The sequence below is a fragment of the Oncorhynchus clarkii genome, chromosome 7 (genome assembly GCF_045791955.1).
Source record: "Oncorhynchus clarkii lewisi isolate Uvic-CL-2024 chromosome 7, UVic_Ocla_1.0, whole genome shotgun sequence".
Lineage (NCBI taxonomy): Eukaryota > Metazoa > Chordata > Actinopteri > Salmoniformes > Salmonidae > Oncorhynchus > Oncorhynchus clarkii.
Genome location: NC_092153.1, coordinates 34,212,762 through 34,240,739, shown reverse-complemented (window position 1 = coordinate 34,240,739; position 27,978 = coordinate 34,212,762). Strand labels below are relative to the sequence as shown.

General features: G+C 41.0%; 1 protein-coding gene across 8 annotated transcripts; it reads left to right on the top strand.

Annotated features, from left to right (window-relative positions):
- The first annotated feature begins 5,638 nt into the window (after positions 1-5,638).
- Positions 5,639-27,255, top strand: LOC139413219 (poly(rC)-binding protein 2). Of its 8 annotated transcripts, none has more exons than XR_011634779.1 (13): positions 5,642-5,825; positions 7,555-7,693; positions 7,852-7,908; positions 8,024-8,140; positions 8,467-8,598; positions 16,591-16,719; positions 16,958-17,032; positions 20,151-20,192; positions 21,181-21,274; positions 21,622-21,677; positions 21,849-22,018; positions 25,938-26,244; positions 26,316-27,106. XR_011634779.1 is itself a non-coding variant. In XM_071160341.1 (12 exons), exons 2-12 carry the CDS (start codon positions 7,625-7,627, stop codon positions 25,972-25,974), a joined length of 978 nt encoding a protein of 325 aa, XP_071016442.1. In that variant the 5' UTR covers positions 5,639-5,825; positions 7,555-7,624; the 3' UTR covers positions 25,975-27,255. The 8 variants fall into 8 exon arrangements, 4 of the variants coding, with proteins under 4 accessions (XP_071016442.1, XP_071016445.1, XP_071016444.1 ...); XR_011634781.1 differs by having other exon boundaries at positions 5,652-5,825; positions 21,202-21,274; positions 26,316-27,031; XR_011634780.1 differs by having other exon boundaries at positions 5,661-5,825; positions 16,591-16,725; positions 21,202-21,274; positions 26,316-27,094.
- The last annotated feature ends 723 nt before the right edge of the window (positions 27,256-27,978 follow it).

Here is a 27,978-nt window from a genome sequence, read left to right as displayed (position 1 = left end):
ATCTATCATAATCACTAGTTAACGACACATGGTTGATGATATTATCTAGCGTGTCCTGCGTTGCATATAATCGATGCGGTGCGCATTCGCGAAAAAGGACTGTCATTGCTCCAACGTGTACCTAACCATAAAACATCAATGCCTTTCTTAAAATCAATACACAGAAGTATATATTTTTAAACCTGCATATTTAGCTAAAAGAAAGGTTAGCAGGCAATATTAACCAGGTGAAATTGTGTCACTTCTCTTGCGTTCATTGCACGCAGAGTCAGAGTCAGAACAGTTTGGGCCGCAGTTTGGGCCGCCTTGTTCATTGCAAACTAATTTGCCAGAATTTTACGTAATTATGACATAACATTGAAGGTTGTGCAATGTAACAGCAATATTCAGACGGAACCGTTCCGTATTTCACTGAAAGAATAAACCTTTGGTTTCCAAATTATAGTTTCCGGATTCGACCATATTAATGAACTAAGGCTCGTATTTCTGTGTTATTATGTTATAATTAAGTCTATGATTTGATTGAGCAGTCTGACTGAGCGATGGTAGGAACCAGCAGGCTCGTAAGCATTCATTCAAACAGCACTTTTGTGCGTTTTGCCAGCAGCTCTTCGCAATGCTTCAAGCATTGCACTGTTAATGAATTCAAGCCTATCAACTCCCGAGATTAGGCTGGTGTAACTGATGTGAAATGGCTAGCTAGTTAGCGGGGTGCGCGCTAATAGCGTTTCAAACGTCACTCGCTCTGAGACTTGGAGTAGTTGTTCCCCTTGCTCTGCATGGGTAACGCTGCTTTGAGGGTGGCTGTTGTCTATGTGTTCCTGGTTCGAGCCCAGGTAGCGGCGAGGAGAGGGACGGAAGCTATACTGTTACACTGGCAATACTAAAGAGCCTATAAGAACATCCAATAGTCAAAGGTATATGAAATACAAATGGTATAGAGAGAAATAGTCCTATAATTCCCATAATAACTACAACCTAAAACTTCTTACCTGGGAATATTGAAGACTCATGTTAAAAGGAACCACCAGCTTTCATATGTTCTCATGTTCTGAGGAAGGAACTTAAACGTTACACGTTAAACGTTCTTACATGGCAAATATTGCACTTTTACTTTCTTCTCCAACACTTTGTTTTTGCTTTATTTAAACCAAATTTGCAAGCATACCACTACAGGCTTGCTTCTGAAGCCATCCTGGTCAGATCGGAGACCAATTGCTGCTGGAAGTGGTGTTGGAGGGCCAGTAGGAGGCACTCTTTCCTCTGGTCTAAAAAAATATCCCAATACCCCAGTGCAGTGATTGGGGACACTGCCCTGTGTAGGGTGCCGTCTTTCTGATGGGACGTTAAACAGGTGTCCTGACTCTCTGAGGTCATTAAAGATCCCATGGCACTTATCGTAAGAGTAGTGGGTGTTAACCCCGGTGTCCTGGCTAAATTCCCAATCTGGCCCTCAAACCATCACAGTCACCTAATAATCTCCAGTTTACAATTGGCTCATTCATCCCCCTCCTCTCCCCTGTAACTATTCCCCAGGTTGTTGCTGCAAATGAGAACGTGTTCTCAGTCAACTTACCTGGTAAAATAACGGATAAATAAAAAAATGGAACATGTTTCATTATTTAGTTGAGGCTAAATTGATTTTATTAATGTATTATATTAGGTTGAAATGTGTTAATTCAGTATTGTTGTAATTGTCATTATTACAAATAAATAAAATGAATTGGATGATTAATCGGTATCGGCATTGAAAAAAATCATAATCGGTCAACCTCTCGTCTCAATATCCTTGAGTGGCCCAGCCAGAGCCCAGACTTGAACCAGATCAAACATTTCTGGAGAGGCCTAAAAGTAGCTGTGCAGCGACACTCCCCATCCAACCTGACAAAGCTTGAGAAGATCTGCAGAGAAGAATGGGAGAAACTTCCTAAATACAGGTGTCATACCCAAGAAGACTCTAGGCTGTAATCGTTGCCAAAGGTGCTTCAAGAAAGTACTGAGTAAAGGGTCAGAATACTTATGTAATTGTGATTTTTCCGTATTGTGTGTAGATTGAGGGGGGGGGGGGACTATTTAATCAATTTTAGAATAAGTCTGTAAAGTAACAATGTTGAAAAAGTCAAGGGGTCTGAATACTTTCCGAATGCGATGTACCCCAAGAGTGAAGTAATGTTTCTGAAAATGCTCTAAAGGTTGGTGGGACATGTCAAATAGCCCAACAGCAAATGAAGAGTCAATTTACATTTATTTTGCCTGCAGAGATCCCAGTAAGAAGAAGCAGCATATCTGTCACATCGCAGGTTGTGGGAAGGTGTATGGTAAGACGTCTCACCTTCTAACCCACCTCCGCCGGCACACTGGAGAATGACCATTTGTCTGCAGCTGGTCTTTCTGTGGGGAAGAGATTCACACGCTCAGATGAACTGCAGCGCAGTAAGAGGAGACACACAGGTGAGACGTGCCAATACAATATATCTTTATTTAGCCTAGTGGTTAGAGCATTGGTCCAGTAACCGGAAGGTTGCTGGATTGAATTCCCGAGCTGACAAAGTAAAAGTCTGTCATTCTGCCTCTGAGCAAGGCAGATAACCCACTGTTCCCCAGGCGTCGAAGACGTGGATGTCGATTAAGACAGCCTCTGATTCAGAGGGGTTGGGTTAAATGCGGAAGACACATTTCAATTGAATACATTGAATAACTGATTAGGTTTCCCTTTATTTCCATTTTACAGCGATAATGAAAATGATCAATTTTGCTCTCAGTCCCCAGCCTCACCACAAGTCATGGCCAAGTCAGGAGCTGTAGATACTGTTGTCACTCCTTACGAGGGCTAGATTTCCTTGGCAGACCGTATGGCCAGACCAAGAAAAGCTCTGGGCCCTAGTTACAGGCTCTGAGTTATAATAACTTGGTTTTAGGAATAACCCCTGGCCCTAGCTATTGACATTTCTGTCATTTAGCAGACTCTTCAGTCTTGGCAACTTTTATGGTCAAATGTGACAATGACTGTGCAGTTGATGTATGATGTTTTCATTTCTGAATAATTGTTATGAATTAAACCGCTTGATGCCAGAGTGAATAAAAAAGAAGGAACATTTACACAGGATTTATAAAAATGATAAAATATCTGAGAACTAGCTACCAGCAACCATGCATTTTCAATTAAATGAGGGACACGAGAAGACTAGAGAATTTGAGAGCCAAGTTCAACATTTCCCAAGATTATGCAAATTTCAGCCACGTGATGGCCAATCAGGATAGGGCAGCTCAGGCTAGCCAGATTTGACATAGGCTAACAACCTGACGAAGATCCGGTTCGGATAGAAATGTTAATGGGGGGGGGGGTTTACAATCTCACATATGCCAGCCGGGACACTAACCTTATGTTTCGTTATTACTTCCAGGTGAGAAGCTCTCATGTACATTGTGTCCAAATCGCTTAATGCGCAGCGACCACCTCTCCAAATACATCAACACCCACCTCAACTTAAAGGAACCACCTGCGGTGCCACAGCCTCCAATAACTCTGCCCCTCAGTCAGAAGGCGGAATCACAAAGGGTGGGGCAGGGGGCGTAGTCAGCGATCAGCACACACGTATCGCCATGGAAACACTATCGCCTGAGGGCATTGCCCGATTGGCCAGCAGCGGCATCAACGTGTTGCATGTGGCTGATCTGCACTCCAACTGTAACGGATATGAATTACTGATTGGATGTGGGAGTCAGGTCAGAAGAGGAAAGTAGTGTAGACAGTGGACATGGACTTTTATCTAAGGGCTAAGAAGGGATAATGGATAATGTATGTATGGATAATATACAGAACAAAAGTACAACTAAATGCTACTGATATGAAGGGAGGGTAGAGTTCAATAAGTTATTTTTGAGAGCTGCGGCAAGGCAGAAAGACCCTGTCCCTTTATTTAGATGTATGGCGTTGCCCCATGGACTTCAAGCCAATGGAATGTTAAGTGGAGTAGAATCTATATGTTGGTTAGGTAGATCTGATGATGGAAGGGTATGAATGGCACTACTAAAGTGGTGATTTAATTTTGTTTTATATAATAATTTATCTAGGCAAGTCAGTTATGAACAAATTCTTATTTACAATGACGGCCAAACGCGGACAAGGCTGGGACTCCCAATCACGGCTGGATGTGATACAGCCTGGATTCGAACAAGGGACAAGTGACGCCTCTTGCACTGAGATGCAGTGCCTTAGACCGCTTAGACCACTCAGGAGCCCTGTCATAAATTGTCGTTAACATAATCACAAATTCCCCTCTCTGCAACTGGTGTGAGATTGAGGTAGGCTTCCAATGCAATATGAATCCATCTCTTCCAGTCTTTTTGTACAGCATACAAGCTGCACACTACTACTATTGCTACTCAAGAGTCTAGCCCCCCCTTCTCAGTTCCCTCTTGGGTCTCTTCTTTTCCAACCCTTTCTCCCTACCTGGGTATAGTACAATGTATACCAGGGCTTCCTTCTATACTCCACTGCACTAGCGCTTGTGAGTGGGTTGGGCCTTGCCATGTCTGCTCTGACCACACCCAGTTTGACCATTAGTTCCTTCTCATTGGAGGCCAGTTTAAAGTTTTTATTTGCAAAGTTTGGAGCGTTTCATCTTGCTGAATATGCTGCAGACCTAGGAGCACTAATCATCAGGGGATGGAAGAACTCTCTGGTAGCCTATTCCCTACTTTTGACCAGAAGTCGTGCACTATGTAGGGAATAGGGTGCCATTTTGGACACCAATCTAAAATCCTAATTTTACATATTTTTTGTTGTTGTTGACATTTATGATGAATTATAGGTATGCATTCAAGCCATCATGCTTTGATAAGTTTACTATCGTAGCAAAACACTTTTTTGATAACTTTCTATGTACATATATATAATTATTAGTTTTAATTGTAAAGCTACGTAAATTACCATAGGAAGGATCAACTGAACTTTTTGCAAGAAATTGCTTTTCTGTTGTGAGTGATTGTGTATGAGAATCAATCTTAAAATGATATTGTTATAAACTTTTATATGAATGTAGATCTAGTTTGTTAACTCTATTTCGAGAATTCTGTCTATAGAATGAACTATGCATGTATTCCAGTTCTTTCCAGTACAAAAACGTATTTCTGTGGCTTTTGTCAACTTGCTTCATACTCAAGCTCTTTCTCTGATGCATTTGGAAATCTAATTCCTCCTTGACTAACAGTTTATTTGCAAGTAATGCAAAAAATAGACTATGGAATGTAACTTTTGGATGTAACTTTTGTGGCGCAATGGGTAACGATGCTTCATGAGTGACTGTGGTTGATGTGTGCAGAGGGTCCCTGGTTCGAACCAAGGTTGGAGCGAGGAGAGGGATGGAAGCTATACTGTTACATCTGGAGTGTATGGTCGGTGAAACGGTAGTATGTATGTTGAAGAGACAGAAAGATTGAAGTCGGGGTTGGAAGGGATTTGGGGCATGCGGGAGGGTCTATTATAAGTCAGTAGAGCTCTTTTTTAAGGGTTATTTTTTTAATTTTCTCAGAAGTACTAGGTAGGAGGATTTAGAAATGTGGAGCTTATGTTGTAAACCGTGATTGACCACACTCCTAAACAGTAGGTGGCGGCATGCACCTTTAACGTTTGTTTACGGACCGCCATTATATCATGGAAGAAGAAGCAGCTCAGCGAGTGGAGCCCGATCATCATCTCACACTTCCCTCTTCCCCGAATCCTTTTAAAACTCTCCCCCGGGTTTCTACCCTCCCGAACCTCTCCCTTTCTACCCTCACAACCCCACCCCCTCCCCGACAACGCATCCCAAAACACGGATCAGGTAAGAACATTTTTTATGTGTGTGCAATACAATCACAAATAAACCCACCGCGTGAATTTGCCAGGCCGCACGACTTGCACGCAGCTCACAAAGCCAGCCAAATGGCTGCTATTTACGCTTTTCCATTTGTGAATGACGAGTGTTGGTGTTTGTAGCCGATATATTCTTGAAACCGTGCTAGCGTGAATGACTACAGCACAGCCATTCATACAATGTACACATGCTCCACATATGGATGCTAGCCACTCAGTTAACTTGCTAGTTAGCGCGCTATGCTAGGTCGTAAATCTAGCTAAAAGCTCAACTAGAGCCGGCCGGTGAGGCTAAACTGCGTGCCTTAGCTATGAGTGCAGTTAAATTCATTGGAGCCAAGTAATCGGACACATTGTCCATTCATTTACGAACTGAGCCGTGAGTTCCTTTCGTTCCGGATTCAGTCTTGGGACCATTAACCTGTTTGTTAGTCTAACATGCAAGAAGTGTGCTACTAGCAAGCTAAAATATGCACACGTGAACCATTGCTATGATGACCACGCCAACTAAATGTGTTCCTTTTAGTCTAATGGCATGTTACTTTGCATGAATTATGATACAGTTCTAATGATAATCATGGACGCAACCTCATACTAGAAGGCCCCATTATTTTGGTGGGTCAGAAGTTAGCTAGCTGAGAACTCAACTCTTTCCATATAACGTTAGCTACATCTCTACGGAGTTGAGTGTTGGCGGAGTGTACCACTATCAGTCCATACTCGTAAAAATATATTGTTCATTGCTTACATTGTACTAGCTTTTCTTTGGGTGCTGAAATCCGTAGTTTAAAAAAATTAAATAAAGTAACATTTTTTCCTCTGCATAGGTAACGTTAGCCGTTGTTGAGAAGGAGCAGACCGTCATTTCACGGCAGATTCTTACAGTAGTTTTGGCAAGGGACACAGAATGCATTATAGATTTATCAAACTATGGATTACAACTGACAAGCACGGTAAGCAGTAAGCGTTAAAAAATGTATATGTATTAAAGTATCGAGTAGTAGAGCACGTTTTGAAGTCTTAACTTCGCACTCCATTGAAAAGCTGTGGATTAAAGGGTGCAATATGACAGACCTCACTCAAAATGACTTCTTAATCAAAAACGACTCAATTCAGCACCCAAAGAAAAGCCCACAGTACACGGGACAAACATGGGTACAAGGTGGAATAAAATAATGTACATTTTTACATCCCTGATAGCGACTCGATGTAGTTGGTGGTACTCTCAGCCAACACTTATAGCAACTCTACTCTGTAAAGGTACAGAGTTGAGTTTATGCAGCAAGGTGACGAGCTGCAAATTGATGTTTCACTCTTATAATAATGGCAATCAGTTTAGATCAGGTGTTTGATTAGTTTGTAAGAACATCAGTGCCTACAGATCATCTCATCCATTGAACTAAAAGCAGCTACTGTTGTAAGTGACATGGCATTATTTGGATGGTTTCAGCAGCTTGGATCATTTACTTGATACCTTCCTATCAAGTTTTATGAGTTCAATAGTTCGCTAGCTATTTAGTATTATTGTACAAAGTCATAGGCTGAATTAAAAACCAAAACCACCAGTCTTGTTCTGTTCACTGTTCTCACATTCTATATTCAATTGTTCTCCTGCTCTTCCCTCGGCCCCATAATACTTCCAATGCACTATTCTAACTTTTCCTACTTTTCTCACTGTTTTCTTGTCTTACCTCCAGATCCAATCTTTGTGACCATACCCCAGTTTTGACCCATCTGCAGCAGCTACTCTCCCATCCAGTGGTAGTTATGGACTCCGGTGTTATTGAAGGAGGACTCAATGTCACCCTGACCATTAGATTGCTTATGCACGGCAAGGTGAGCAAGATCCCACAGCAGATGACTGTTAGCCCACGGTGCTAAAGGCTAGGTAATGTCATGCTGACCATTAGATTGCTGATGCAAGGAGTGACCTCCCACAGCAGGTGACTAAAGTTTAGGAATTACATTTCTAAATGTATTTGTTTTTCTTTTAGGAAGTTGGAAGCATCATTGGCAAGAAAGGTGAATCTGTGAAAAAGATGAGAGAAGAGGTGACAGATGCCTTCTGTTTCTAAATGACACTAAAGCTGTTTGTGTTCTGTTAGTTGCACCTCTTTTATATAACTCTTATAACTAATGGTGAATTTCCCATCCCCCTGCGTCCAGAGCGGAGCTCGCATCAACATCTCCGAGGGCAACTGTCCTGAGAGGATCATCACTTTGGCAGGCCCCACCACCGCCATCTTCAAAGCGTTCTCCATGATCATCGAAAAGCTGGAAGAGGTAACTTAATTACCCTGTCTTGTCCAGGCCCAACTGTTTTATTTGTCACTTTGGCATCTATAGGGAATGTGATGTGGCTACTTTTACGGAACCGATTAACACTACCTCTCAGGTGCATGAATAGAGGGGCTGACTGGATGTGTGAGGTGTTCAACTAATCCTAGAGGACTATTGGAAGTTGATTTGAAAAAAGGTTCTTTATTAACAATACATCTGTTTACAGTTGTCCTCCAAGAGTGTCTGAACACCTCTCACATATCCATCAATGATGTTGTCAAGTGGAAGTTGTGGAGTAAGTTCATTGATCAATCAATCTTCTCTCCCAGGACATCAGCAGCTCCATGACGAACAGTACGGCCACCAGCAAGCCCCCTGTCACCCTCCGCATCGTTGTGCCAGCCAGCCAGTGTGGGTCCCTCATTGGCAAGGGAGGCTGCAAGATCAAAGAAATCCGAGAGGTGGGTGGGAGAACATGTACTCACATTTGCACTTGCTTTTTCTTACTAGCCAGCAATGCAAACTAGTCACATCTCGGTGAAATTATAATTTTTGAATCCAAAATAGGTGACCTACGTGATTCGTGTAGATGAGAAAAGTTTGGGTGGGGGAGGAGGCTTTGGATCACTACTGGCTGTAAGCGAACAAGTGAAGCGCGTTTGGAGCAATACTGGCTGTATCCAAGGCTCAACCAATCGTTCACATTAACAGAATGCAACACGCGACTGAAGTTAGAAGATACAACCAATTTGCTTGTTACAGCATCAGCACGTGCTCTAGGATGAGTGCAAAGGCAGTTTGCCAGTTGCAGCAGCGCGTCCCCTGAACGATAACAGAGGTAGGTGAGAAACCTGACCACGGAGATGGGGGTGAGAAGGTGATGACCCGTATTTCATGAGCTGTAACCGAAAAACAACTGGCATTTGGAAAGTTTGAGGTACGGTAGGGCTGGGCGGTATACCGTATTTTACTATGTACCGGTATTAATGCACTGACCTGTTTGGGTTTTTTACTTTACCTTCTATAATGGTATTTTAATATTTGGTTTGTTAAATGTGATGCGCAGTGTGTAACGTCCGTTTTCATAGTTTACTCCGCTACTTGGGTCATCCCTCTACATTCTCTCTTTCCATGCCGCTTTCCACACAGACCTAGTCCCACCCCTGTCACTCGAGGAGCGCATTTGTTGTTGCTTGACCACGAGACTGTTTCATTCAGTCTGCATGGTCAATGCAGCACATGTAACAATGTTGATGACGACAATGTTGTTTCCACTTTGATCTTAATATAAATCCACAAGCGTTCTATAATTACAATATTAGTTTGTTTCTCACATCTGCAAACAGCTAGTTTGTATTTTCTTAGTAAGTTAAGCTAAATAGTGTTAGCCACTAATGCTAATCGCTAGCTAACTAATGTTAGCTAATAAAAGTACTGAGTCAGAGCAAATGTAGCTAGCTAATACAGCCTGATACCAGTGCTGGTGGAGGCCTAAATCAGCATGTTTGTGCAACAGTATATTCTAAATTAAAGAGGAATAGGTGACGCATGAATGTTGGCTACATTAATTTATTTATTTTTATTTTACCTTTATTTAACTAGGCAAGTCAGTTAAGAACAAATTCTTATTTTCAATGACGGCCTAGGAACAGTGGGTTACGCTCTAACCACTAAGCTACGCTGCCGCCCCATAAAAGATTTAATGTAGCCAAAGACTGTAAGGTCCCCTAAGAAACACTGAACATCACTTTGGTTCCTACCCTGTCACAATAACTTGTCCATGGCATTTTCATTCGTTGTCATGTCAAACAACACTATTCAAAGTCCCCTTTATTTGTTATATTCCATCTATAGAATTATAATAAACATTATATTTCTTTGATTCCAAAAGTTCACCCAAGTGTTTTGATCTTAATCACAATTGCAACATTTGGTTAAAAATACATTTTGTATTTTTGCCAATATCGTGGCAGTGTGGAAATTGATGGAAATGCAGAAAATTATTTTGGGTTGAATTGAACAGCATAAAACAATCTGAATGGAGAAAGACCCATTGAAATCATTTAGGATATATGTTGCCACCCTAGGGTCACCCACTACTCATAAAGCAAATGTAGAACTTTTATTAACTTCTTGAGAATACTTGACACGCAGACGTCCCAAGTATGCCCCTGGAAATGCAAATGCGCTACGCTAAATGCTAAATGTACTCGTTACAACTCAATCTTTGATCAAAATTCACAAGCAGGGTATTGAATTAAAGCTACACTCGTTGTGAACCTAGCCAGCAAGTCAGATTTTTAAAATGCTTTTCGGCGAAAGCATCAGAAGCTATTATCTGATAGCATGCACCCCCCAAAATGCCAGCTCGACACGTAAACAACAGATTTTGCGATAGCCGGCGCTACCCAAAACGCAGAAATAAAATATAAAACATTCATTACCTTAGACGAGCTTCTTTCTTGGCACTCCTATATGCCCCATAAACATCACTATTGGGTCTTTTTTTCGTTTAAATCGGTCCATATATACCCAAAATAGCTTTGTATGGAAGTTGTGTCATTCAGAAAAAATCATCGTTTTTAAACGCTGCGTAATTTTTTAAAATTAAAAAAGTCGACGATAAACTTTCACAAAACACTTCGAAATCCTTTTGTAATCCAACTTTAGGTATTAGTAAACGTTTATAATCTATCAAAATGATTACAGGGCGATGTCTCTTCAATAGGTCCTCACTTCAAAAACAATGCCATCTGATCTCTCCCTCAACTGCATCCGGGTGAAGACTGGGAAAATGGAGGTCAGATAGATGTATTTTCCAACAATTAATTCAATTGAAAATTAGTACAATGGCGCCATCGTGCGGAATTTGTATGAATTGCAGGCAGATTCCCATTAAATTCTGTTCTCTTTTAACAACTGGTGGAAGTGACTTATGGAAATTATTTTTTGCTTTCAGAGAGCAGTTTTTCTTGCGTTTTTCAATGAAACACACGATCTGTTATAGTCACAGCCGTGATTTAACCAGTTTTATAAACTTCAGAGTGTTTTCTATCCACACATACTAATCATATGCATATACTATATTCCTGGCATGAGTAGCAGGACGCTGAAAAGTTGCGCGATTTTTAACAGAATTTTCAAAAAAGGAGGGGGTAGAAGTAAGAGGTTTTAATCAAAAAACATGTAAAATACTGTCATGTGAAAAATACCATATGATATTTTGGCCATATCACCCAGCCCTTATGTGAGGGAGAAAGCGTTGTTGAACAAGTATTGTTAACATTAAGTATCTTGCTAGCTGGATCGAATTCTCCGTTAGCTAGCCAGAGAAATGTTGGGCAACATTAGCCAACTTACCTGATCAAATGGAGTTTATGGTGTGAAAATTAGCTGATTTAATAAAGTCAGACAGCTAGCTAGCTAACATTACAACATCAGATGAGCTAACTTTAGTAACCTAACCAATTCACTATAGTGTTAACTGGTATGCGACTCCTTGCCGTTTCTCAAGTTATAACGTGTTACTTGCTTACTGGACCCTGGCAATCTGTGTGAAATGTTAACTAGCTAATGAACTAACTGCTATCTGTGAGCTAATGTTTTCCCTCTACAGAATGTGGTTAATTTTCAGAATGAGAGAATTAGGTGAAAATGAGGTGTTGCTTGTTAAACCTCTTAAGTCTACCCCTTCCTTTTTCGAACATTCTCTTAAAAATCGCGCAACTTTTCAGCGTCCTGCTACTCATGCCAGGAATATAGTATATGCATATGATTAGTATGTGTGGATAGAAAACACTCTGAAGTTTCTAAAACTGGTTAAATCACGGCTGTGACTATAACAGATCGTGTGTTTCATCGAAAAACGCAAGAAAAACTGCTCTCTGAAAGCTAAAAATAATTTCCATGCGTCACTTTCATGGGTAGTTAAAAGGGCACAAAATTAATTATGGATCTGCATGCAATTCCTACAGATTCCACACGATGTCGTCATTTTCCAGGGAGTTTTTTCTTGGTAAATCCAACTAACTGGATTCAATTTCTTCCGGTCTCCACCCGGATGTTTTGAATGTGCACATTGGCAGCCATTGATTTGAAGACGAGGAGCTATTGAATACACATCGCCCTGTAATCATTTTGATAGATTATAAACGTTTACTAATACCTAAAGTTGGATTACAGAAGTATTTCGAAGTGTTTTGTGAAAGTTTATCGTCGACTTTTTTAATTTAAAAAAATGACGCAGCGTTTAAAAACAATGTTTTTTTCTGAATGACACAGCTTCCATAGAAAGCTATTTTGGGTATATATGGACCGATTTAAACGAAAAAAAGACCCAATAGTGATGTTTATGGGGCATATAGGAGTGCCAAGAAAGAAGCTCGTCAAAGGTAATGAATATTTTATATTTTATTTCTGCGTTTTGTGTAGCGCCGGATAAGCTAAATCTTTGTTTACGTCGCATTCAGGCATTTTGAGGTGTTGCATGCTATCAGATAATAGCTTCTCATGCTTTCGCCGAAAAGCATTTTAAAAATCTGACTTGTTGGCTAGGTTCACAACGAGTGTAGCTTTATTTCAATACCCTGCATGTGCATTTTGATGAACGTTTGAGTTTTAACGAGTACATTTAGCATTTAGCGTAGCGCATTTGCATTTCCAGGTGTCTACTTGAGACATCTGCGTCTCAAGTAGGAGCAAGAAGTTTTAAACAAGTGGATTCAGGGATCAAGTGTAGCTGGAGCTGGGCCTGGCTTAAGCTGGATGCCACTGTAGAGGTTAGAGGTTGACCGATTATGATTTTTTCAACGCCGATACCAATACCGATTATTGGAGGACCAAAAAAGCCAATGCCGATTTAAAAAATAAATAAAACATGTATTTGTAATAATGACAATTACAACAATACTGAATGAACACTTATTTTAACTTAATATAATACATCAATAAAATCTATTTAGCCTCAAGTCGATAATGAAACCTGTTCAATTTGGTTTAAATAATGCAAAAACAAAGTGTTGGAGAAGAACGTAAAAGTGCAATATGTGCTATGTAAGAAAGCTAACGTTTCAGTTCCTTGCTCAGAACATGAGAACGTATGAAAGCTGGTGGTTCCTTTTAACATGAGTCTTCAATATTCCCAGGTAAGAAGTTTTACAGTGGGGCAAAAAAAGTATTTAGTCAGCCACCAATTGTGCAAGTTCTCCCACTTAAAAATGATGATGAGAGACCTGTAATTTTCATCATATGTACACTTCAACTATGACAGCCAAAACGAGAGAAAAAAAATCCAGAAAATCACATTGTAGGGATTTTAAATGAATTTATTTGCAAATTATGGTGGGAAATAAGTATTTGGTCAAACAAGCAAGATTTCTGGCTCTCACAGACCTGTAATTTCTTATTTTAAGAGGCTCCTCTGTCCTCCACTCATTACCTGTATTAATGGCACCTGTTTGAACTTGTTATCAGTATAAAAGACACCTGTCCACAACCTCAAACAGTCACACTCCAAACTCCACTATGGGCAAGACCAAAGAGCTGTCAAAGGACACCAGAAACAAAATTGTAGACCTGCACCAGGCTGGGAAGACTGAATCTGCAATAGGTAAGCAGCTTGGTTTGAAGAAATCAAATGTGGGAGCAATTATTAGGAAATGGAAGACATACAAAACCACTGATAATCTCCCTCGATCTGGGGCTCCACGCAAGATCTCACCCCGTGGGGTCAAAATGATCACAAGAGTGAGCAAAAATCCCAGAACCACACAGGGGGACCTAGTGAATGACCTGCAGAGAGCTGGGACCAAAGTAACAAAGCATACCATCAGTAACACACTACGCCGCCAGGGACTCAAATCCTGCAGTGCCAAACGTGTACCCCTGCTTAAGCCAGTACATGTCCAGGCCCGTCTGAAGAGAGCATTTGGATGATCCAGAAGACGATTGGGAGAATGTCATATGGTCAGATGAAACCAAAATATAACTTTTTGGTAAAAACTCAACTCGTCGTGTTTGGAGGACAAAGAATGCCATACCTACTGTGAAGCATGGGGGTGGAAACATCATGCTTTGGTGCTGTTTTTCTGCAAAGGGACCAGGACGACTGATCCGTGTAAAGGAAAGATTGAATGGGGCCATGTATCGTGAGATTTTGAGTGAAAACTTCCTTCCATCAGCAAAGGGCATTGAAGATGAAACGTGGCTGGGTCTTTCAGCATTGCAATGATCCCAAACACACCGCCTGGGCAACGAAGGAGTGGCTTCGCAAGAAGCATTTCAAGGTCTTGGAGTGGCCTAGCCAGTCTCCAGATCTCAACCCCATAGAAAATCTTTGGAGGGAGTTGAAAGTCCGTGTTGCCCAGCAACAGCCCCAAAACATCACTGCTCTAGAGGAGATCTGCATGGAGGAATGGGCCAAAATACCAGCAACAGTGTGTGAAAACCTTGTGAAGACTTACAGAAAATGTTTGACCTCTGTCATTGCTAACAAAGGGTATATAACAAAGTATTGAGAAACTTTTGTTATTGACCAAATACTTATTTTCCACCATAATTTGCAACTAAATTCATTAAAAATCCTACAATGTGATTTTCTGGATTTTCTTTCTCATTTTTTTCTGTCATAGTTGAAGTGTACCTATGATGAAAATTACAGGCCTCATCTTTTTAAGTGGGAGGACTTGCACAATTGGTGGCTGACTAAATACTTTTTGGCCCCACTGTAGGTTTTAGTTATTATAGGACTATTTCCCTCTATACCATTTGTATTTCATTTACCTTTGACTATTGGATGTTCTTATAGGCACTTTAGTATTGCCAGTGTAACAGTATAGCTTCCGTCCCTCTCCTCGCTCCTCCCTGGGCTCGAACCAGCAACACAACGACAACAGCCACCACATTGAAGCAGCGTTACCCATGCAGAGCAAGGGAAATAACCACCCCAAGGCTCAGCGCGAAAAGTTCGATACGCTATTAGCACGCGCTAACTAGCCAGCCATTTCCCTTCGGTTACACCAGCCTCATCTCGGGAGTTGATAGGTTTGAAGTCATGAACAGCGCAATGCTTGACGCACAACGAAGAGCTGCTGGCAAAACGCACGAAAGTGCTGTTTGAATGAATGTTTACGCGCCTGATTCTGCTTAACACCGCTCAGTCAGATACTTAGATAATTGTATGCTTGTATGCTCAGTCAGATCATATGCAACACAGGATACGCTAGATAATATCTAGTAATATCATCAACCATGTGTAGTTAACTAGTGATTATGATTGATTGTTTTTTATAATATAAGTATAATGCTAGCTAGCAACTTACCTTGGCTTGCTGCATTTGCGTAACAGGCTCCTGGAGTGCAACGAGAGAGAGGCAGGTCGTTATTGCGTTGGACTAGTTAGCTAAGGTTGCAAGATTGGATCCCCCGAGCTGAGAAGGTGAAAATCTGTCTTTCTGCCCCTGAACGAGGCAGTTAACCCACCGTTCCTAGGCCGTCATTTATAATAAGAATGTGTTCTTAACTGACTTGCCTAGTTAAATAAAGGTGTAATTCCGATTAATCGGTCGACCTCTAATAGAGGTGAAAGGAACACCACACACTCCCCCTCCCCCTTCTCACTTTTTCAATACACTTTTTAAATTATGCCAACAACGGGTATCATGCTCAGCTGGCACATTGTACACTTTCTGCCTGTGGACATCTATTCTACAATGTAATAATGTGCAGTGTAGCCCAAAGATATTGGTTTTGTTGAACTTTCCTATAACACTTGTGTGAGTGAGGGGGGATTATTAGATTTTTACTCTGAATGTTATTTTTGCACACATGTAGCCTTGTGCACTTGATTGATGTCTACCATAGTGGCCACTATAATCGAAAAAAAATAGAATCCCTGTTTCATTCTATTTCTACTTTAAATGTTTTTTTCTGAAGTGCAATATATAGATTGTGTGGTCACAAGCTTTCTATTATAAAGCCTGTCATGGCTAACTGCCATTTTAGTGTATTGTTTTTTTCTCAAGACTTGAGTGTTTGCAGTAAAATCTAGGCAACAAATAACATTGCATTGCTTTCTTACATTTTTTTTTAGCTGTGAGTTAGATTCACGTTAACCACTTTATCTTACACACAGAGACTGATCATGTAGATTCTTTGTTTAATTAGTTAACTTGCATTTCCCCCTAGCAGGGATTTTATGGATGTTTCAGTGCAAAGAAAGTGTCACCTTCTTGGGCACTCACCAGTTTGCATCCCCGACTTGCACAGATTTAGCAGAAAGTGGCTATTTTGAAAGGTTTTACTTGCAGTGACTAAGTTACTGCTGGTGGTCGTTTTACCTACCTTAGTTCAGAGCACTGATTGTAAGTTTTGTCTGGATATGAGCGTCTGCTAAATTACAAAAATGTTAGTGTAATATGTAAGTCCAGACCAGTCAATCTCTCCTCTCTCTCTAGTCGACAGGTGCTCAGGTACAGGTGGCAGGGGACATGCTTCCTAACTCTACAGAACGGGCCATCACCATCGCAGGGACCCCCCAGTCCATAATTGAGTGTGTCAAGCAAATCTGCGTGGTTATGCTCGAGGTAAGTGTAAGTAATATCCTCAAATCGTTGTTCTATTTTTATTCAGCTTAAATGTTCATAATTTTATTCATTTGTCAAATTACCCTTACAACCTCTTGGTACCCATTTTGGCATCTCTTGCTTACTTATACAAAAGTGTTTTGAAAACGCGTCTGAATTAAACCCATTTTCCTGTCCCTCCTTCTCTCCCATCCCTCCTTGTCTCCTGTCTCTCCTTTTAACTTTCCCTTTCCCCCAGTCTCCCCCTAAGGGGGTCACCATCCCATACCGACCAAAACCTTCAGGATCCCCTGTCATCTTTGCTGGAGGACAGGTATGTTTGATATATTTTTACACATTTATATACAGTGGGGCAAAAAAGTATTTAGTCAGCCACCAATTGTGCAAGTTCTCCCACTTAAAAAGATGAGAGGCCTGTAATTTTCATCATAGGTACACTTCAACTATGACTGATAAAATGAGAGAGAAAAAATCCAGAAAATCACATTGTAGGATTTTTAATGAATTTATTTGCAAATTATGGTGGAAAATAAGTATTTGGTCACCTACAAACAAGCAAGATTTCTGGCTCTCACAGACCTGTAACTTCTTCTTAAAGAGGCTCTTCTGTCCTCTACTCGTTACCTGTTTGAACTTGTTATCAGTATAAAAGACACCTGTCCACAACGTCAAACAGTCACACTCCAAACTCCACTATGGCCAAGACCAAAGAGCTGTCAGAGGACACCAGAAACAAAATTGTAGACCTGCACCAGGCTGGGAAGACTGAATCTGCAATAGGTAAGCAGCTTGGTTTGAAGAAATCAACTGTGGGAGCAATTGTTAGGAAATAATCTCCCTCGATCTGGGGCTCCACGCAAGATCTCACCCCGTGGGGTCAAAATGATCACAAGAACGGTGAGCAAAAATCCCAGAACCACACAGTGGGGACCTAGTGAATGACCTGCAGAGAGCTGGGACCAAAGTAACAAAGCCTACCATCAGTAACACACTACGCCGCCAGGGACTCAAATCCTGCAGTGCCAGACGTGTCCCCCTGCTTAAGCCAGTACATGTCCAGGCCCGTCGGAAGTTTGCTAGAGAGCATTTGGATGATCCAGAAGAAGATTGGGAGAATGTCATATGGTCAGATGAAACCAAAATATAACTTTTTGGTAAAAACTCAACTCGTTGTGTATGGAGGACAAAGAATGCTGAGTTGCATCTAAAGAACACCATACCTACTGTGAAGCATGTGGGTGGAAACATCATGCTTTGGGGCTGTTTTTCTGCAAAGGGAACAGGACGACTGATCCGTGTAAAGGAAAGAATAGATGGGGCCATGTATCGTGAGATTTTGAGTGAAAACCTTCCATCAGCAAGGGCATTGAAGATGAAATGTGGCTGGGTCTTTCAGCATGACAATGATCCCAAACACACCGCCCGGGCAACAAAGGAGTGGCTTCGTAAGAAGCATTTCAAGGTCCTGGAGTGGCCTAGCCAGTCTCCAGATCTCAACCCCATAGAAAATATTTGGAGGGAGTTGAAAGTCTGTGTTGCCCAGCAACAGCCCCAAAACATCACTGCTCTAGAGGAGATCTGCATGTAGGAATGGGCCAAAATACCAGCAACAGTGTGTGAAAACCAATGACCTCTGTCATTGCCAACAAAGGGTATATAACAAATAATTGAGAAACTTTTGTTATTGACCAAATACTTATTTTCCACCATAATTTGCAAATACATTCATTAAAAATCCTACAATGTGATTTTCTGGATTTTTTTTCTCATTTCGTCTGTCATAGTTGAAGTGTAACTATGCTGAAAATTACAGGCCTCATCTTTTTAAGTGGGAAAACTTGCACAATTGGTGGCTGACAATACTTTTTTGCCCCACTGTACATGTTTTTATTTAGATAATTTAATCAACTTACTGCTGGCTGGGAAGGGGGATGGGGGGGTTCCTCTGAGAACTAACCTGTAGTTTATCTGTGTCCTGCTGTATTTTTATAGGGAATTTACCAATAATAAACTCTGATACTTTTGCCCAGCCTTTGGTTTTGTTACTGTTACGACATCTCTGGTGGTTACCAACAGAAATAGGGATGTGCACGGTTATTTGAACATCTGAATGGACATTAGTATTCAAATACTTGTGGGAGTATTTTTTGGGCAGCAGGGTAGCCTAGTGGTTAGAGCGTTGGACTAGTAACCAAAAGGTTGCAAGTTCAAATCCACCGAGCTGACAAGGTACAAATCTGTCGTTCTGCCCCTGAACTGTTCCTAGGCCGTCATTGAAAATAAGAATTTGTTCTTAACTGACTTGCCTAGTTAAAGGTAAATAATTAATGTTTGTGGGCAAGAGTGTAGGGGCCTATTAAACAGAGAAAATGGCTTTTTTTTCAAGTTAAAATATCCATACAAGGATATACCATGACATTTCAAATTATTAATTTAATAAAAACCTTTTCAGTGTAGCTATGACCTCCCATACGTCATAGGAGAGTCTGCTTGCTCCCATTTCACTGGCCCCTCTGCAGCTTCAACAATATCGCGCCAGCCTCTCTCCCTTGTGCCTTTGTGCTAAGGTTAAAAACTTAAGTAAAAAATATCCAGAAATCCCACACAAATGCATGCTATTATTCGAATAGTGAACTTATTTCAAAGCCCCATTCCTAAACTGAAGTAGACCTCCCTCCACCCACCATTGTTACTGTTACTGGGAGAATTAATAAATAAAATCCCTGAAAACCCAAGCCCAGTTCATGCTCCGCTAGGCAGAATGGAAACGTGCATTGTTTTTTCTGTGTTTTCAATCGCTTTAACATTCCTTTAGATATGTTATCTTCCTCTATAATATGGATACTTTGTTCAAGATTTGGCTACTTTAAAATGTATTGAGCATTTAGAGATATAGACCTATAGGATCTGTGTGTGTTGAAGAAAAATATACTCTTGTTTGGGGACATGAAACATTCAGGCACTCTGCACAGACACTATGGAAGCTCTAGTCCTGAGCGCAGAGTTAAATTGTTTCAAACCATTTTTAAACTTGAAATTGTTGTTTGAGATGGATGTACAATGCCTAGTGAAAGTCGACACACCCTTGCAACGTTTTTACATTTTGTTGCCTTAAATTTCTATTTAAAAAAATGATCAAATTGAGATTTTCCCTCACTTATCTACACAATATACTCCACATTTTCAAAGTGAAAGAGAAATTATAGAAATGTTCGGAAAATTTAATAAAACAGACCTCTTGATTGCAAAGGTCTTCACACCCCTTTCTGTGGAACATCTAAATACGTTCAGGAGCAAATTTTCTTTTTAAATTTCTTGGATGGGGATTTTATACTTTTAACATTCTAACATACGTTTGTCCTGTATACTCTTGTGGCTGCGAATTGTTATATGTGGACAGGATGCCTATGAACACGTTGTTCTTTTTTCAGGCGTACGCCGTTCAAGGACAACATGCGATACCACAGCCAGATGTAAGTGCTGTTGTCACAATTTCTTCCTCCTGGTGTCCGTATCCTCGCTACCCTCTGTCCTTCCCCCAAAATCCTTACCTGTCCCTGCCCTACCTTTCCGTACCTTCCCTACCTTATGCTATCATCCCTACCCTTCACCTCTCAATTTATGCCCCCCAGTTCCCTATCCTCTGTACCTCCATGCCCTCCCATTTCTTTTATCTACCATTCCTAACCTACCCTCCCTCCAACCAGTGCACTAGGAAAAGGTGTTAGGTAGACTAGGGCCAAGTCTCCAAACCCAGCCTGGTTGTAAATGCCTTAAGAGGAAGGGTTTGATCAGAAATTTGCGTTATGGTGAAGAGATGATATTAATAGACAAATCGTTTAGAGGAGTTGGTGTATTTGGTAGTGTGTTAACCAGTAATGTCATTCTCAACATTTTTATTTAACATAGCACTAGGTTATGGTTTAAGAAATTATGTTTATGTTCACTATTGATCTTATATTATTGTCTTAACTATTACTGGGTTGATTATACTATGGCCTGTAGTTGTGTGGGCCTGGTTGGTTTTGTTTGGTACAGGCCAGGAAATATCTATTCCTACATACTGAGAACATGTAGTGTCATATTCATCTGCCAGAAGACTATAAGCAAACATTCCGAGTCCGAGTTCTCCAGAGCTACAGTGGAAAGACCATGGGGTACAAATTTAAGAATGATTCCACAACCCATCCAACACTTGTCCATTTTAGAGAAAGAAAATAAGATAGCTGGGTTGTGTGTTTATCAGTGCATGCAACTGAGTTTAACAGAAGGTCCAGAAGGTCCAGGTAGTCCCTAACTGTTCATTAGTTTGTTATGTAATGAACATAACTCCAACTACTATTATGAATGAATGCCATGGTGAATGAAATGGTTTTGGTACTTTACTGACTGTGCTTCTTGTCCCTTCTCTTTCCTTTCCATTTCTCTCCTCCCTCCCTGCCCCATCTCTTGCCCTCACAGTCTTCCTCTATCTCTCCACAGCTCACCAAGTTACACCAGCTGGCCATGCAGCAGAGCCCCTTCCCAATGGCCCCAAGCAACCAAGGATTCCAAGGTACTGGACTTAACAATACAATAGTTTGTATAAAAAGATAAGGTTATTGAAACTACTGCGCTCAGAACTGGTGTGTTGACCAAATTAGAACATCAGCAGGAGTGCATTTTATGCTTTTAAAAAAACAAATATTTGTTGAGGCAAAATGCAAATGTTCTGGCTGTCAGGCCATCGTTGGTTTGTCACATGGATAGAGAAAACAACTCCTCGACGAAGGCTTTACCTACTGAAATGTCAGTTAAGATTTTGTTACATTGAACCTGCCACCACAATGGCATTTACATATCATGAAGAGTGCCAAATTGTTCCGGATCCTTGTTTTATGTATTTTTGGCTTGTTGATTTAGGAGGGATGGATGCGTCTGCCCAAACTAGTTCCCATGAGATGACCATTCCAAATGATGTAAGTATTTCCACAGTGATGACTGACCCTCCCCTTCCATTTCCCTCCAGTGGTTAGACATTTCACACTATCAATCGACTACACTCTAATTGATTGACGTAACTGAATTCCTGGTTTTGTCTCCCATCTTGTTGATTGGCTTAACTGACTTTCTGTTTTTCTTCCTCCTAGTTGATTGGCTGCATCATTGGTCGCCAGGGTGCTAAGATCAATGAGATCCGCCAGATGTCGGGTGCCCAGATAAAGATAGCGAACCCTGTCGAGGGCTCCGCAGACAGACAGGTCACCATCACTGGTTCCCCCGCCTCCATCAGCCTGGCAGAGTACCTCATCAACGCCAGGTCAGACACATTAGTTACAAGCTTTTTAACCAACTACCATCTTTTGTCCTTTTAGAGTCGGGGATAAATTGACTTTGGGTTGCAAAATTCAAGAAACTTCCCCTAAATTCCAGTTGGAGGATTACCTCCCTGCACATTCCTGATTCTGGAAATCCTCCAACATGTTTTCTGAAAAACCTGAGGACTTTGAGTTCTGGGAACTTTCTGGAATTTTGCTCCTGGTCCTGGAGCACCACAGTTGCTTGGTGCAGTAGGCTTTTGATCCAGCCCAACGCAAACTAAAACAGCTGGGTTGGAACAAAAGCCTGTGGCTCTCCAGAAGGACCTTCTTCCGCCCAGTATTCAACCAAGCCCCCCCACCCTTTTTTTTTTTTTGTAGAACTGAGAATCCACCCAATCCCAGTCCTCTAAATTCTCCTCCTCGAACCCTGAACAGACCCACAGCACCAGCCTCCTCTGCCCTCCTCTCTCCACTACTACCACCTTTCCTGCCGCTACCTCTACTGCTTCCTCCTTCTCTTCTTCCTCCTGTTTGGCGCCCCCCTCCGCCTCCATCTCTCTGTCCTTGTTGGCTCCTCAAGGACCTTCTTCCTCTGACTCACCACTCCCACCCAACTCCCCTGCTGTCCCCTGTGTCTCCGGTCTGCTCAGTCTTAAGCCCCTCCCCCTCCTGGCCCTCCATGTTGTTTCCACTGGCCCCACCTCCTCCGGTAACCCTGTCCACTCAGCCAATCCCGAGCCAAAGCTTTCCTCGGAGCTGGGCTCCAAGTCTAAAAGGCGAAGGCTTTCTCCGTACTAAAGCTACAGCCATAATAGAAACTACAGTACAGACGTGAAGTGTGTCCCAAATGGCACTTCCTTATATAGTGCACTAAATCAAATCAAATTTATTTATATAGCCCTTCGTACATCAGCTGATATCTCAAAGTGCTGTACAGAAACACAGCCTAAAACCCCAAACAGCAAGCAATGCAGGTGTAGAAGCACGGTGGCTAGGAAAAACTCCCTAGAAAGGCCAAAACCTAGGAAGAAACCTAGAGAGGAACCAGGCTATGTGGGGTGGCCAGTCCTCTTCTGGCTGTGCCGGGTGGAGATTATAACAGAAGATGCCAAGATGTTCAAATGTTCATAAATGACCAGCATGGTCGAATAATAATAAGGCAGAACAGTTGAAACTGGAGCAGCAGCACAGTCAGGTGGACTGGGGACAGCAAGGAGTCATCATGTCAGGTATTCCTGGGGCATGGTCCTAGGGCTCAGGTCCTCCGAGAGAGAGAAAGAAAGAGAGAATTAGAGAGAGCATATGTGGGATGGCCAGTCCTCTTCTGGCTGTGCCGGGTGGAGATTATAACAGAACATGGCCAAATGTTCAAATGTTCATAAATGACCAGCATGGTCACCAGGGCCCTCGTCAAAAGTGGGCTCTGGTCAAAAGTGATACACTTTATAGGGAATAAGGTGCCATTTGGGATGTTGCTTAGCGTTGTCTGTACTTGGTCGTCACTGCTTTAAACCTGGCTGTGCCTTATGCCACATGCTTAACTATACAATTAATCAAAAAATGTCACAAAAAAAGTTACACTTCAAGATCTGGCTTCTCTCCTCCTTGTCCTTTGTTACAATGCTTGGTTTATGTCTCGCTCACCCCCTTGAAGGTCCCTGATCGTTCTATCTAAAGACTGCATCAGCATGGGCACGCTTGTCTCAGACCGACTTCAACGTTACTAATTAAAAGCTTTTGGTTGGATTTTCTCTCTTGCTGTAAGCTCAGGTAGCACCTCTCATGCCATCTTTATGTTAAGATCTCATGCTGTATTTCATTTATTTTAATATTAACTTTGTCCTGGATAATACAGTTGAAGTCTGAGGTTTACAAACACCTTAGCCAACTACATTTCAACTCAGTTTTTCACAATTCCTGACATTTAATCCTAGTAAAAATTCCCTGTCTCAGGTCAGTTAGGATCACCACTTTACTTTAAGAATGTGAAATGTCAGAATAATAGTAGAGAATGATTTATTGCAGCTTTTATTTCTTACATCACATTCCCAGTGGGTCAGAAGTTTACATACACTCAATTAGTATTTGGTAGCATTGCCTTTAAATTGTTTAACTTGGGGCAAATGTTTCGGATAGCCTTCCACAAGCTTCCAACAATAAGTTGGGTGAATTTTGACCCATTCCTCCTGACAGAGCTGGTGTAACTGGGTCAGGTTTGTCGGCCTCCTTGCTCGCACACGCTTTTTCAGTTCTGCCCACAAATGTTCTATGGGATTGAGGTCAGGGCTTTGTGATGGCCACTCCAATACCTTGACTTTGTTGTCCTTAAGCCATTTTTCCACAACTTTAGAAGTATGCTTGGGGTGATTGTCCATTTGGAAGACCCATTTGCGACCAAGCTTTAACTTCCTGACTGATGTCTTAAGATGTTGCTTCAATATATCCAAATCATTTTCCATCCTCATGATGCCATCTATTTTGAAGTGCACCAGTCCCTCCTGCAGCAAAGCACCCCCACAACATGATGCTGCGTCCTCCATGCTTCATGGTTGGTATGGTGTTCTTCGGCTTGCAAGCCTCCCCCTTTTTCCTCCAAAAATAACAATAGTCATTATGGCCAAACAGTTCTATTTTTGTTTCATCAGACCAGAGGACATTTCTCCAAAAAGTACGATCTTTGTCCCCATGTGCAGTTGCAAACCGTAGTCTGGCTTTTTTATGGCGGTTTTGGAGCAGTGGCTTCTTCCTTGCGGAGCGGCCTTTCAGGTTGTGTCGGTATAGGACTTGTTTTACTGTGGATATAGATACTTTTGTACCTGTTTCCTCCAGCATCTTCACAAGGTTTTTTGCTTCTGTTCTGGGTTTATTTGCACTTTTTGCACCATTCATCTCTAGGAGTCTTCTTCCTGACCAGTATGACTGCTGCGTGGTCCCATGGTGTTTGTACTTGCGTACTATTGTTTGTACAGATGAACGTGGTACCTTCAGGCATTTGGAACTTGCTTCCAAGGATGAACCAGACCCTTGGAGGTCTACAATTTGTTTCTGAGGTATTGGCTGATTTTCTTTTGATTTTCCCATGATGTCAAGCAAAGAGGCACTGAGTTTGAAGGTAGGCCTATCCACAGGTACACCTCCAATTGACTCAAATGATGTCAATTAGCCTATCAGAAGCTTTTAAAGCCATTACATAATTTTCTGAAATTTTCCAGGCAACTTGTCATGCACAGAGTAGATGTCCTAACCAACTTGCCAAAGCTATAGTTTGTCAAAACAATAAATTTGTGGAGAGGTTAAAAAACAAGTTTTAATGACTCCAACCTAAGTGTATGTAAATTTCCGACTTCAACTGTATGTGGGGTAGCTAGTTATATTTGTAAAGTGTTCATTATAGTGCAAAAATCTTGTTTTGTTTATGTATCTATATGCCACATGGGGTAAAGTTGGGCTTAATCACTATAATAATTTTCCCTCAGGTATCATATAGCCCTGCTAATCATGGGCTGTTGGACCTTTACAATTTCAGGAAATTGATGTCCTCGTAATGCCTAGATTAGGACTCTTGAATCGAGCCATACCTGCTTCTTTTATCATTTCGCTGGCAATCACTGATGCACTACAATTTATTAGCACTGATCAGAGGTCAGTGACCGTAAGGTGAAATGGAAGGACATGGAATACACTCTTTGAAGAGGTTGATGTCAAGGAAACAACATCCTCTTATCCATTGATAGTTAATACACCTCTAGAGGTTTATCTATTGGGTAGACATTTTATGAACTGAAAAAAGCGGTGTGGAGGTTTGTAAGAAGGTTAAATTGTGAAAAGGTGAGTTTGTCCTGTTTTATTGTTGTAATTTGAAACGCACAGCATGGCTTATTCTCTCCCCCTTCGATCTCTCAATGTGTCTCTCTCCAGGCTCTCCTCTGAAGCTACAGGACTGGCGGCCAACTGATAGAACAGACTCTGCATAGATGTGATCTGCACTAATCCCCCCCACATGTTACCTTCTACCACCAATCGATCCATCAGTCAGCTCTCTCCTTTTAAAGTGGTCAATGCAACTATCCAACTTAGTTTATTTTTATTATTTTATGAAAATCACGCCCACCCACCTGATTTTACTTTGATCTGCATTCATTTTTATGTTTTTACTTTTTTTTTTATTAAGGCCTTTTGTGTCCCAGTTGGATGTTTTTAATGATTTGTTCTTAGGTTATTTTTTGTTGAAGGGAGAAAGTTTTCCATATCTTTCTTGACACCATCACAAGAGTATAGGTATAAAAATCTCAATAGGTTTAGTTCGCTAAAAGTTTTTGTATTTTTGTTTTATACAAAGAACAAATAAATGTCCAAACAAAATATACTTTTTTTTCTTCTGCATTTTTAGCGCCCCCCCCCCCGCCCCCCCTAGTTTATTTGAAACGTTTTTCTGGATCCCCTGGTAATTTTATCCATTGCAGAAATTAAAAACTCACCTTCATTTGGTTATGTCACTATGCTCACAAAATTACAGGGGAAATCGGTCACTGCTGGTATTTTGGGTATGACAAACAGCTCTAACACTACTAGAAGACATGGATATTGCATTTGTTGAAAACAATTTCAAACTGTATGTATTCATGTCACCTTAACTTTTTTGTTTCTGTGTCATTCCTATTTTTCCACCTTCACTTTTGCCCCACCCACCCGTGTGATCATGTTTCTCCAATGGAGGAAATATTTGTTTTAACTACCAAAGGAGAGAAACTCCTGAACTGACTGACTGGTGTGTCTGTGAGTGTGAGGAGAGAAACTAAGATATTATGAATCGCTGAAACTAAGACAGGGCGATTAAAAATAAATGAATTTCCTGCTCTTTGCTTTCTTTGCTCAAGTCATATTTAATTTTGTATTATTTGCAGGAAATAAAGTAACTTTTGTGCACGTTTTGGAAAAAAATGTAGACATTGGGTGCCACAACATTGTCAAAGAACTACAGAAATAAAGATGTGAAATGCTCAAACTACAAATTCTCGTTCTGTGTTGCGTGTGTGTAACAATGTTCATTGGAAATTAAAGTTGATGGAAGTTCATTGGAATGGTCACTGCTATGATTTTATGAAAACCTATACTTACCCAGCATTAAACACCCACGTTTCCAGTTTTTGAACAGTGATTTTTATGTCTTAATTTGTTTCTTAAATATATTTATTGTACACAGATGCAATTATAAAAACAAACATGTACTTTTAAAGGAACGAGGAGTCTGTTTGATTCAGCATATTGGAAACTAGCTTGGAGCCAAATCTGTTAGTGTTCTGTGTTTACCATAGGGACTTAGTAAGACAAATCAACATATCAGGCTAATCAGAAACGTACACAAGCCTCTTTCTCCAGTCACCATAGGGCAGTGGTCTTTTGCTGTATCGGCAACAAAACAAATCCACATCTACGGTCAGGTCCAAAATTACTGGCACCTTTGAGAAAGATGATTTTTTTTTTAAAAAGCCTATAAAATAAATGAGTTAAAAGGACAGAATAAATTCAGATTTTTTTTTAATGTTTAAAAATCTATGCTTTTCCAGAAAATAAATACTAGTGGATCTATAAAACCTTACAGAACACAGGAGCTGCCATTTTATAGCTTATCAAATGGAACCTGCTGAGTCATTTGATAGGATGGAACGGAGGCTGTTTAAACATAGGCCTCTATTGCTGCCCAAGTTTACACTTGCTCACTCCTACCCATGGATATTAAAACATACACTGCTCAAAAAAATAAAAAGGGAACACAAACACAGTGTAACTCCAAGTCAATCACACTTCTGTGAAATCAAACTGTCCACTTAGGAAGCAACACTGATTGACAAATTGCACATGCTGTTGTGCAAATGGAATAGACAACAGGTGGAAATTATAGGCAATTAGCAAGACACCCCCAATAAAGGAGTGGTTCTGCAGGTGGGGACCACGGACC

What these genes read in the sequence shown, in the direction of transcription:
- LOC139413219 (XM_071160340.1), top strand. Translation starts at nt 7,625, where the DNA reads ATGGACTCCGGTGTTATTGAAGGAGGACTCAATGTCACCCTGACCATT. An exon ending in TGGTTATGCTCGAGGTAAGT is followed by an intron (nt 16,726 to 16,957) that starts GTAAGTAATATC and finishes CCTTTCCCCCAG; the next exon opens with TCTCCCCCTAAGGGGGTCAC. An exon ending in TCATCTTTGCTGGAGGACAG is followed by an intron (nt 17,033 to 20,150) that starts GTATGTTTGATA and finishes TTCTTTTTTCAG; the next exon opens with GCGTACGCCGTTCAAGGACA.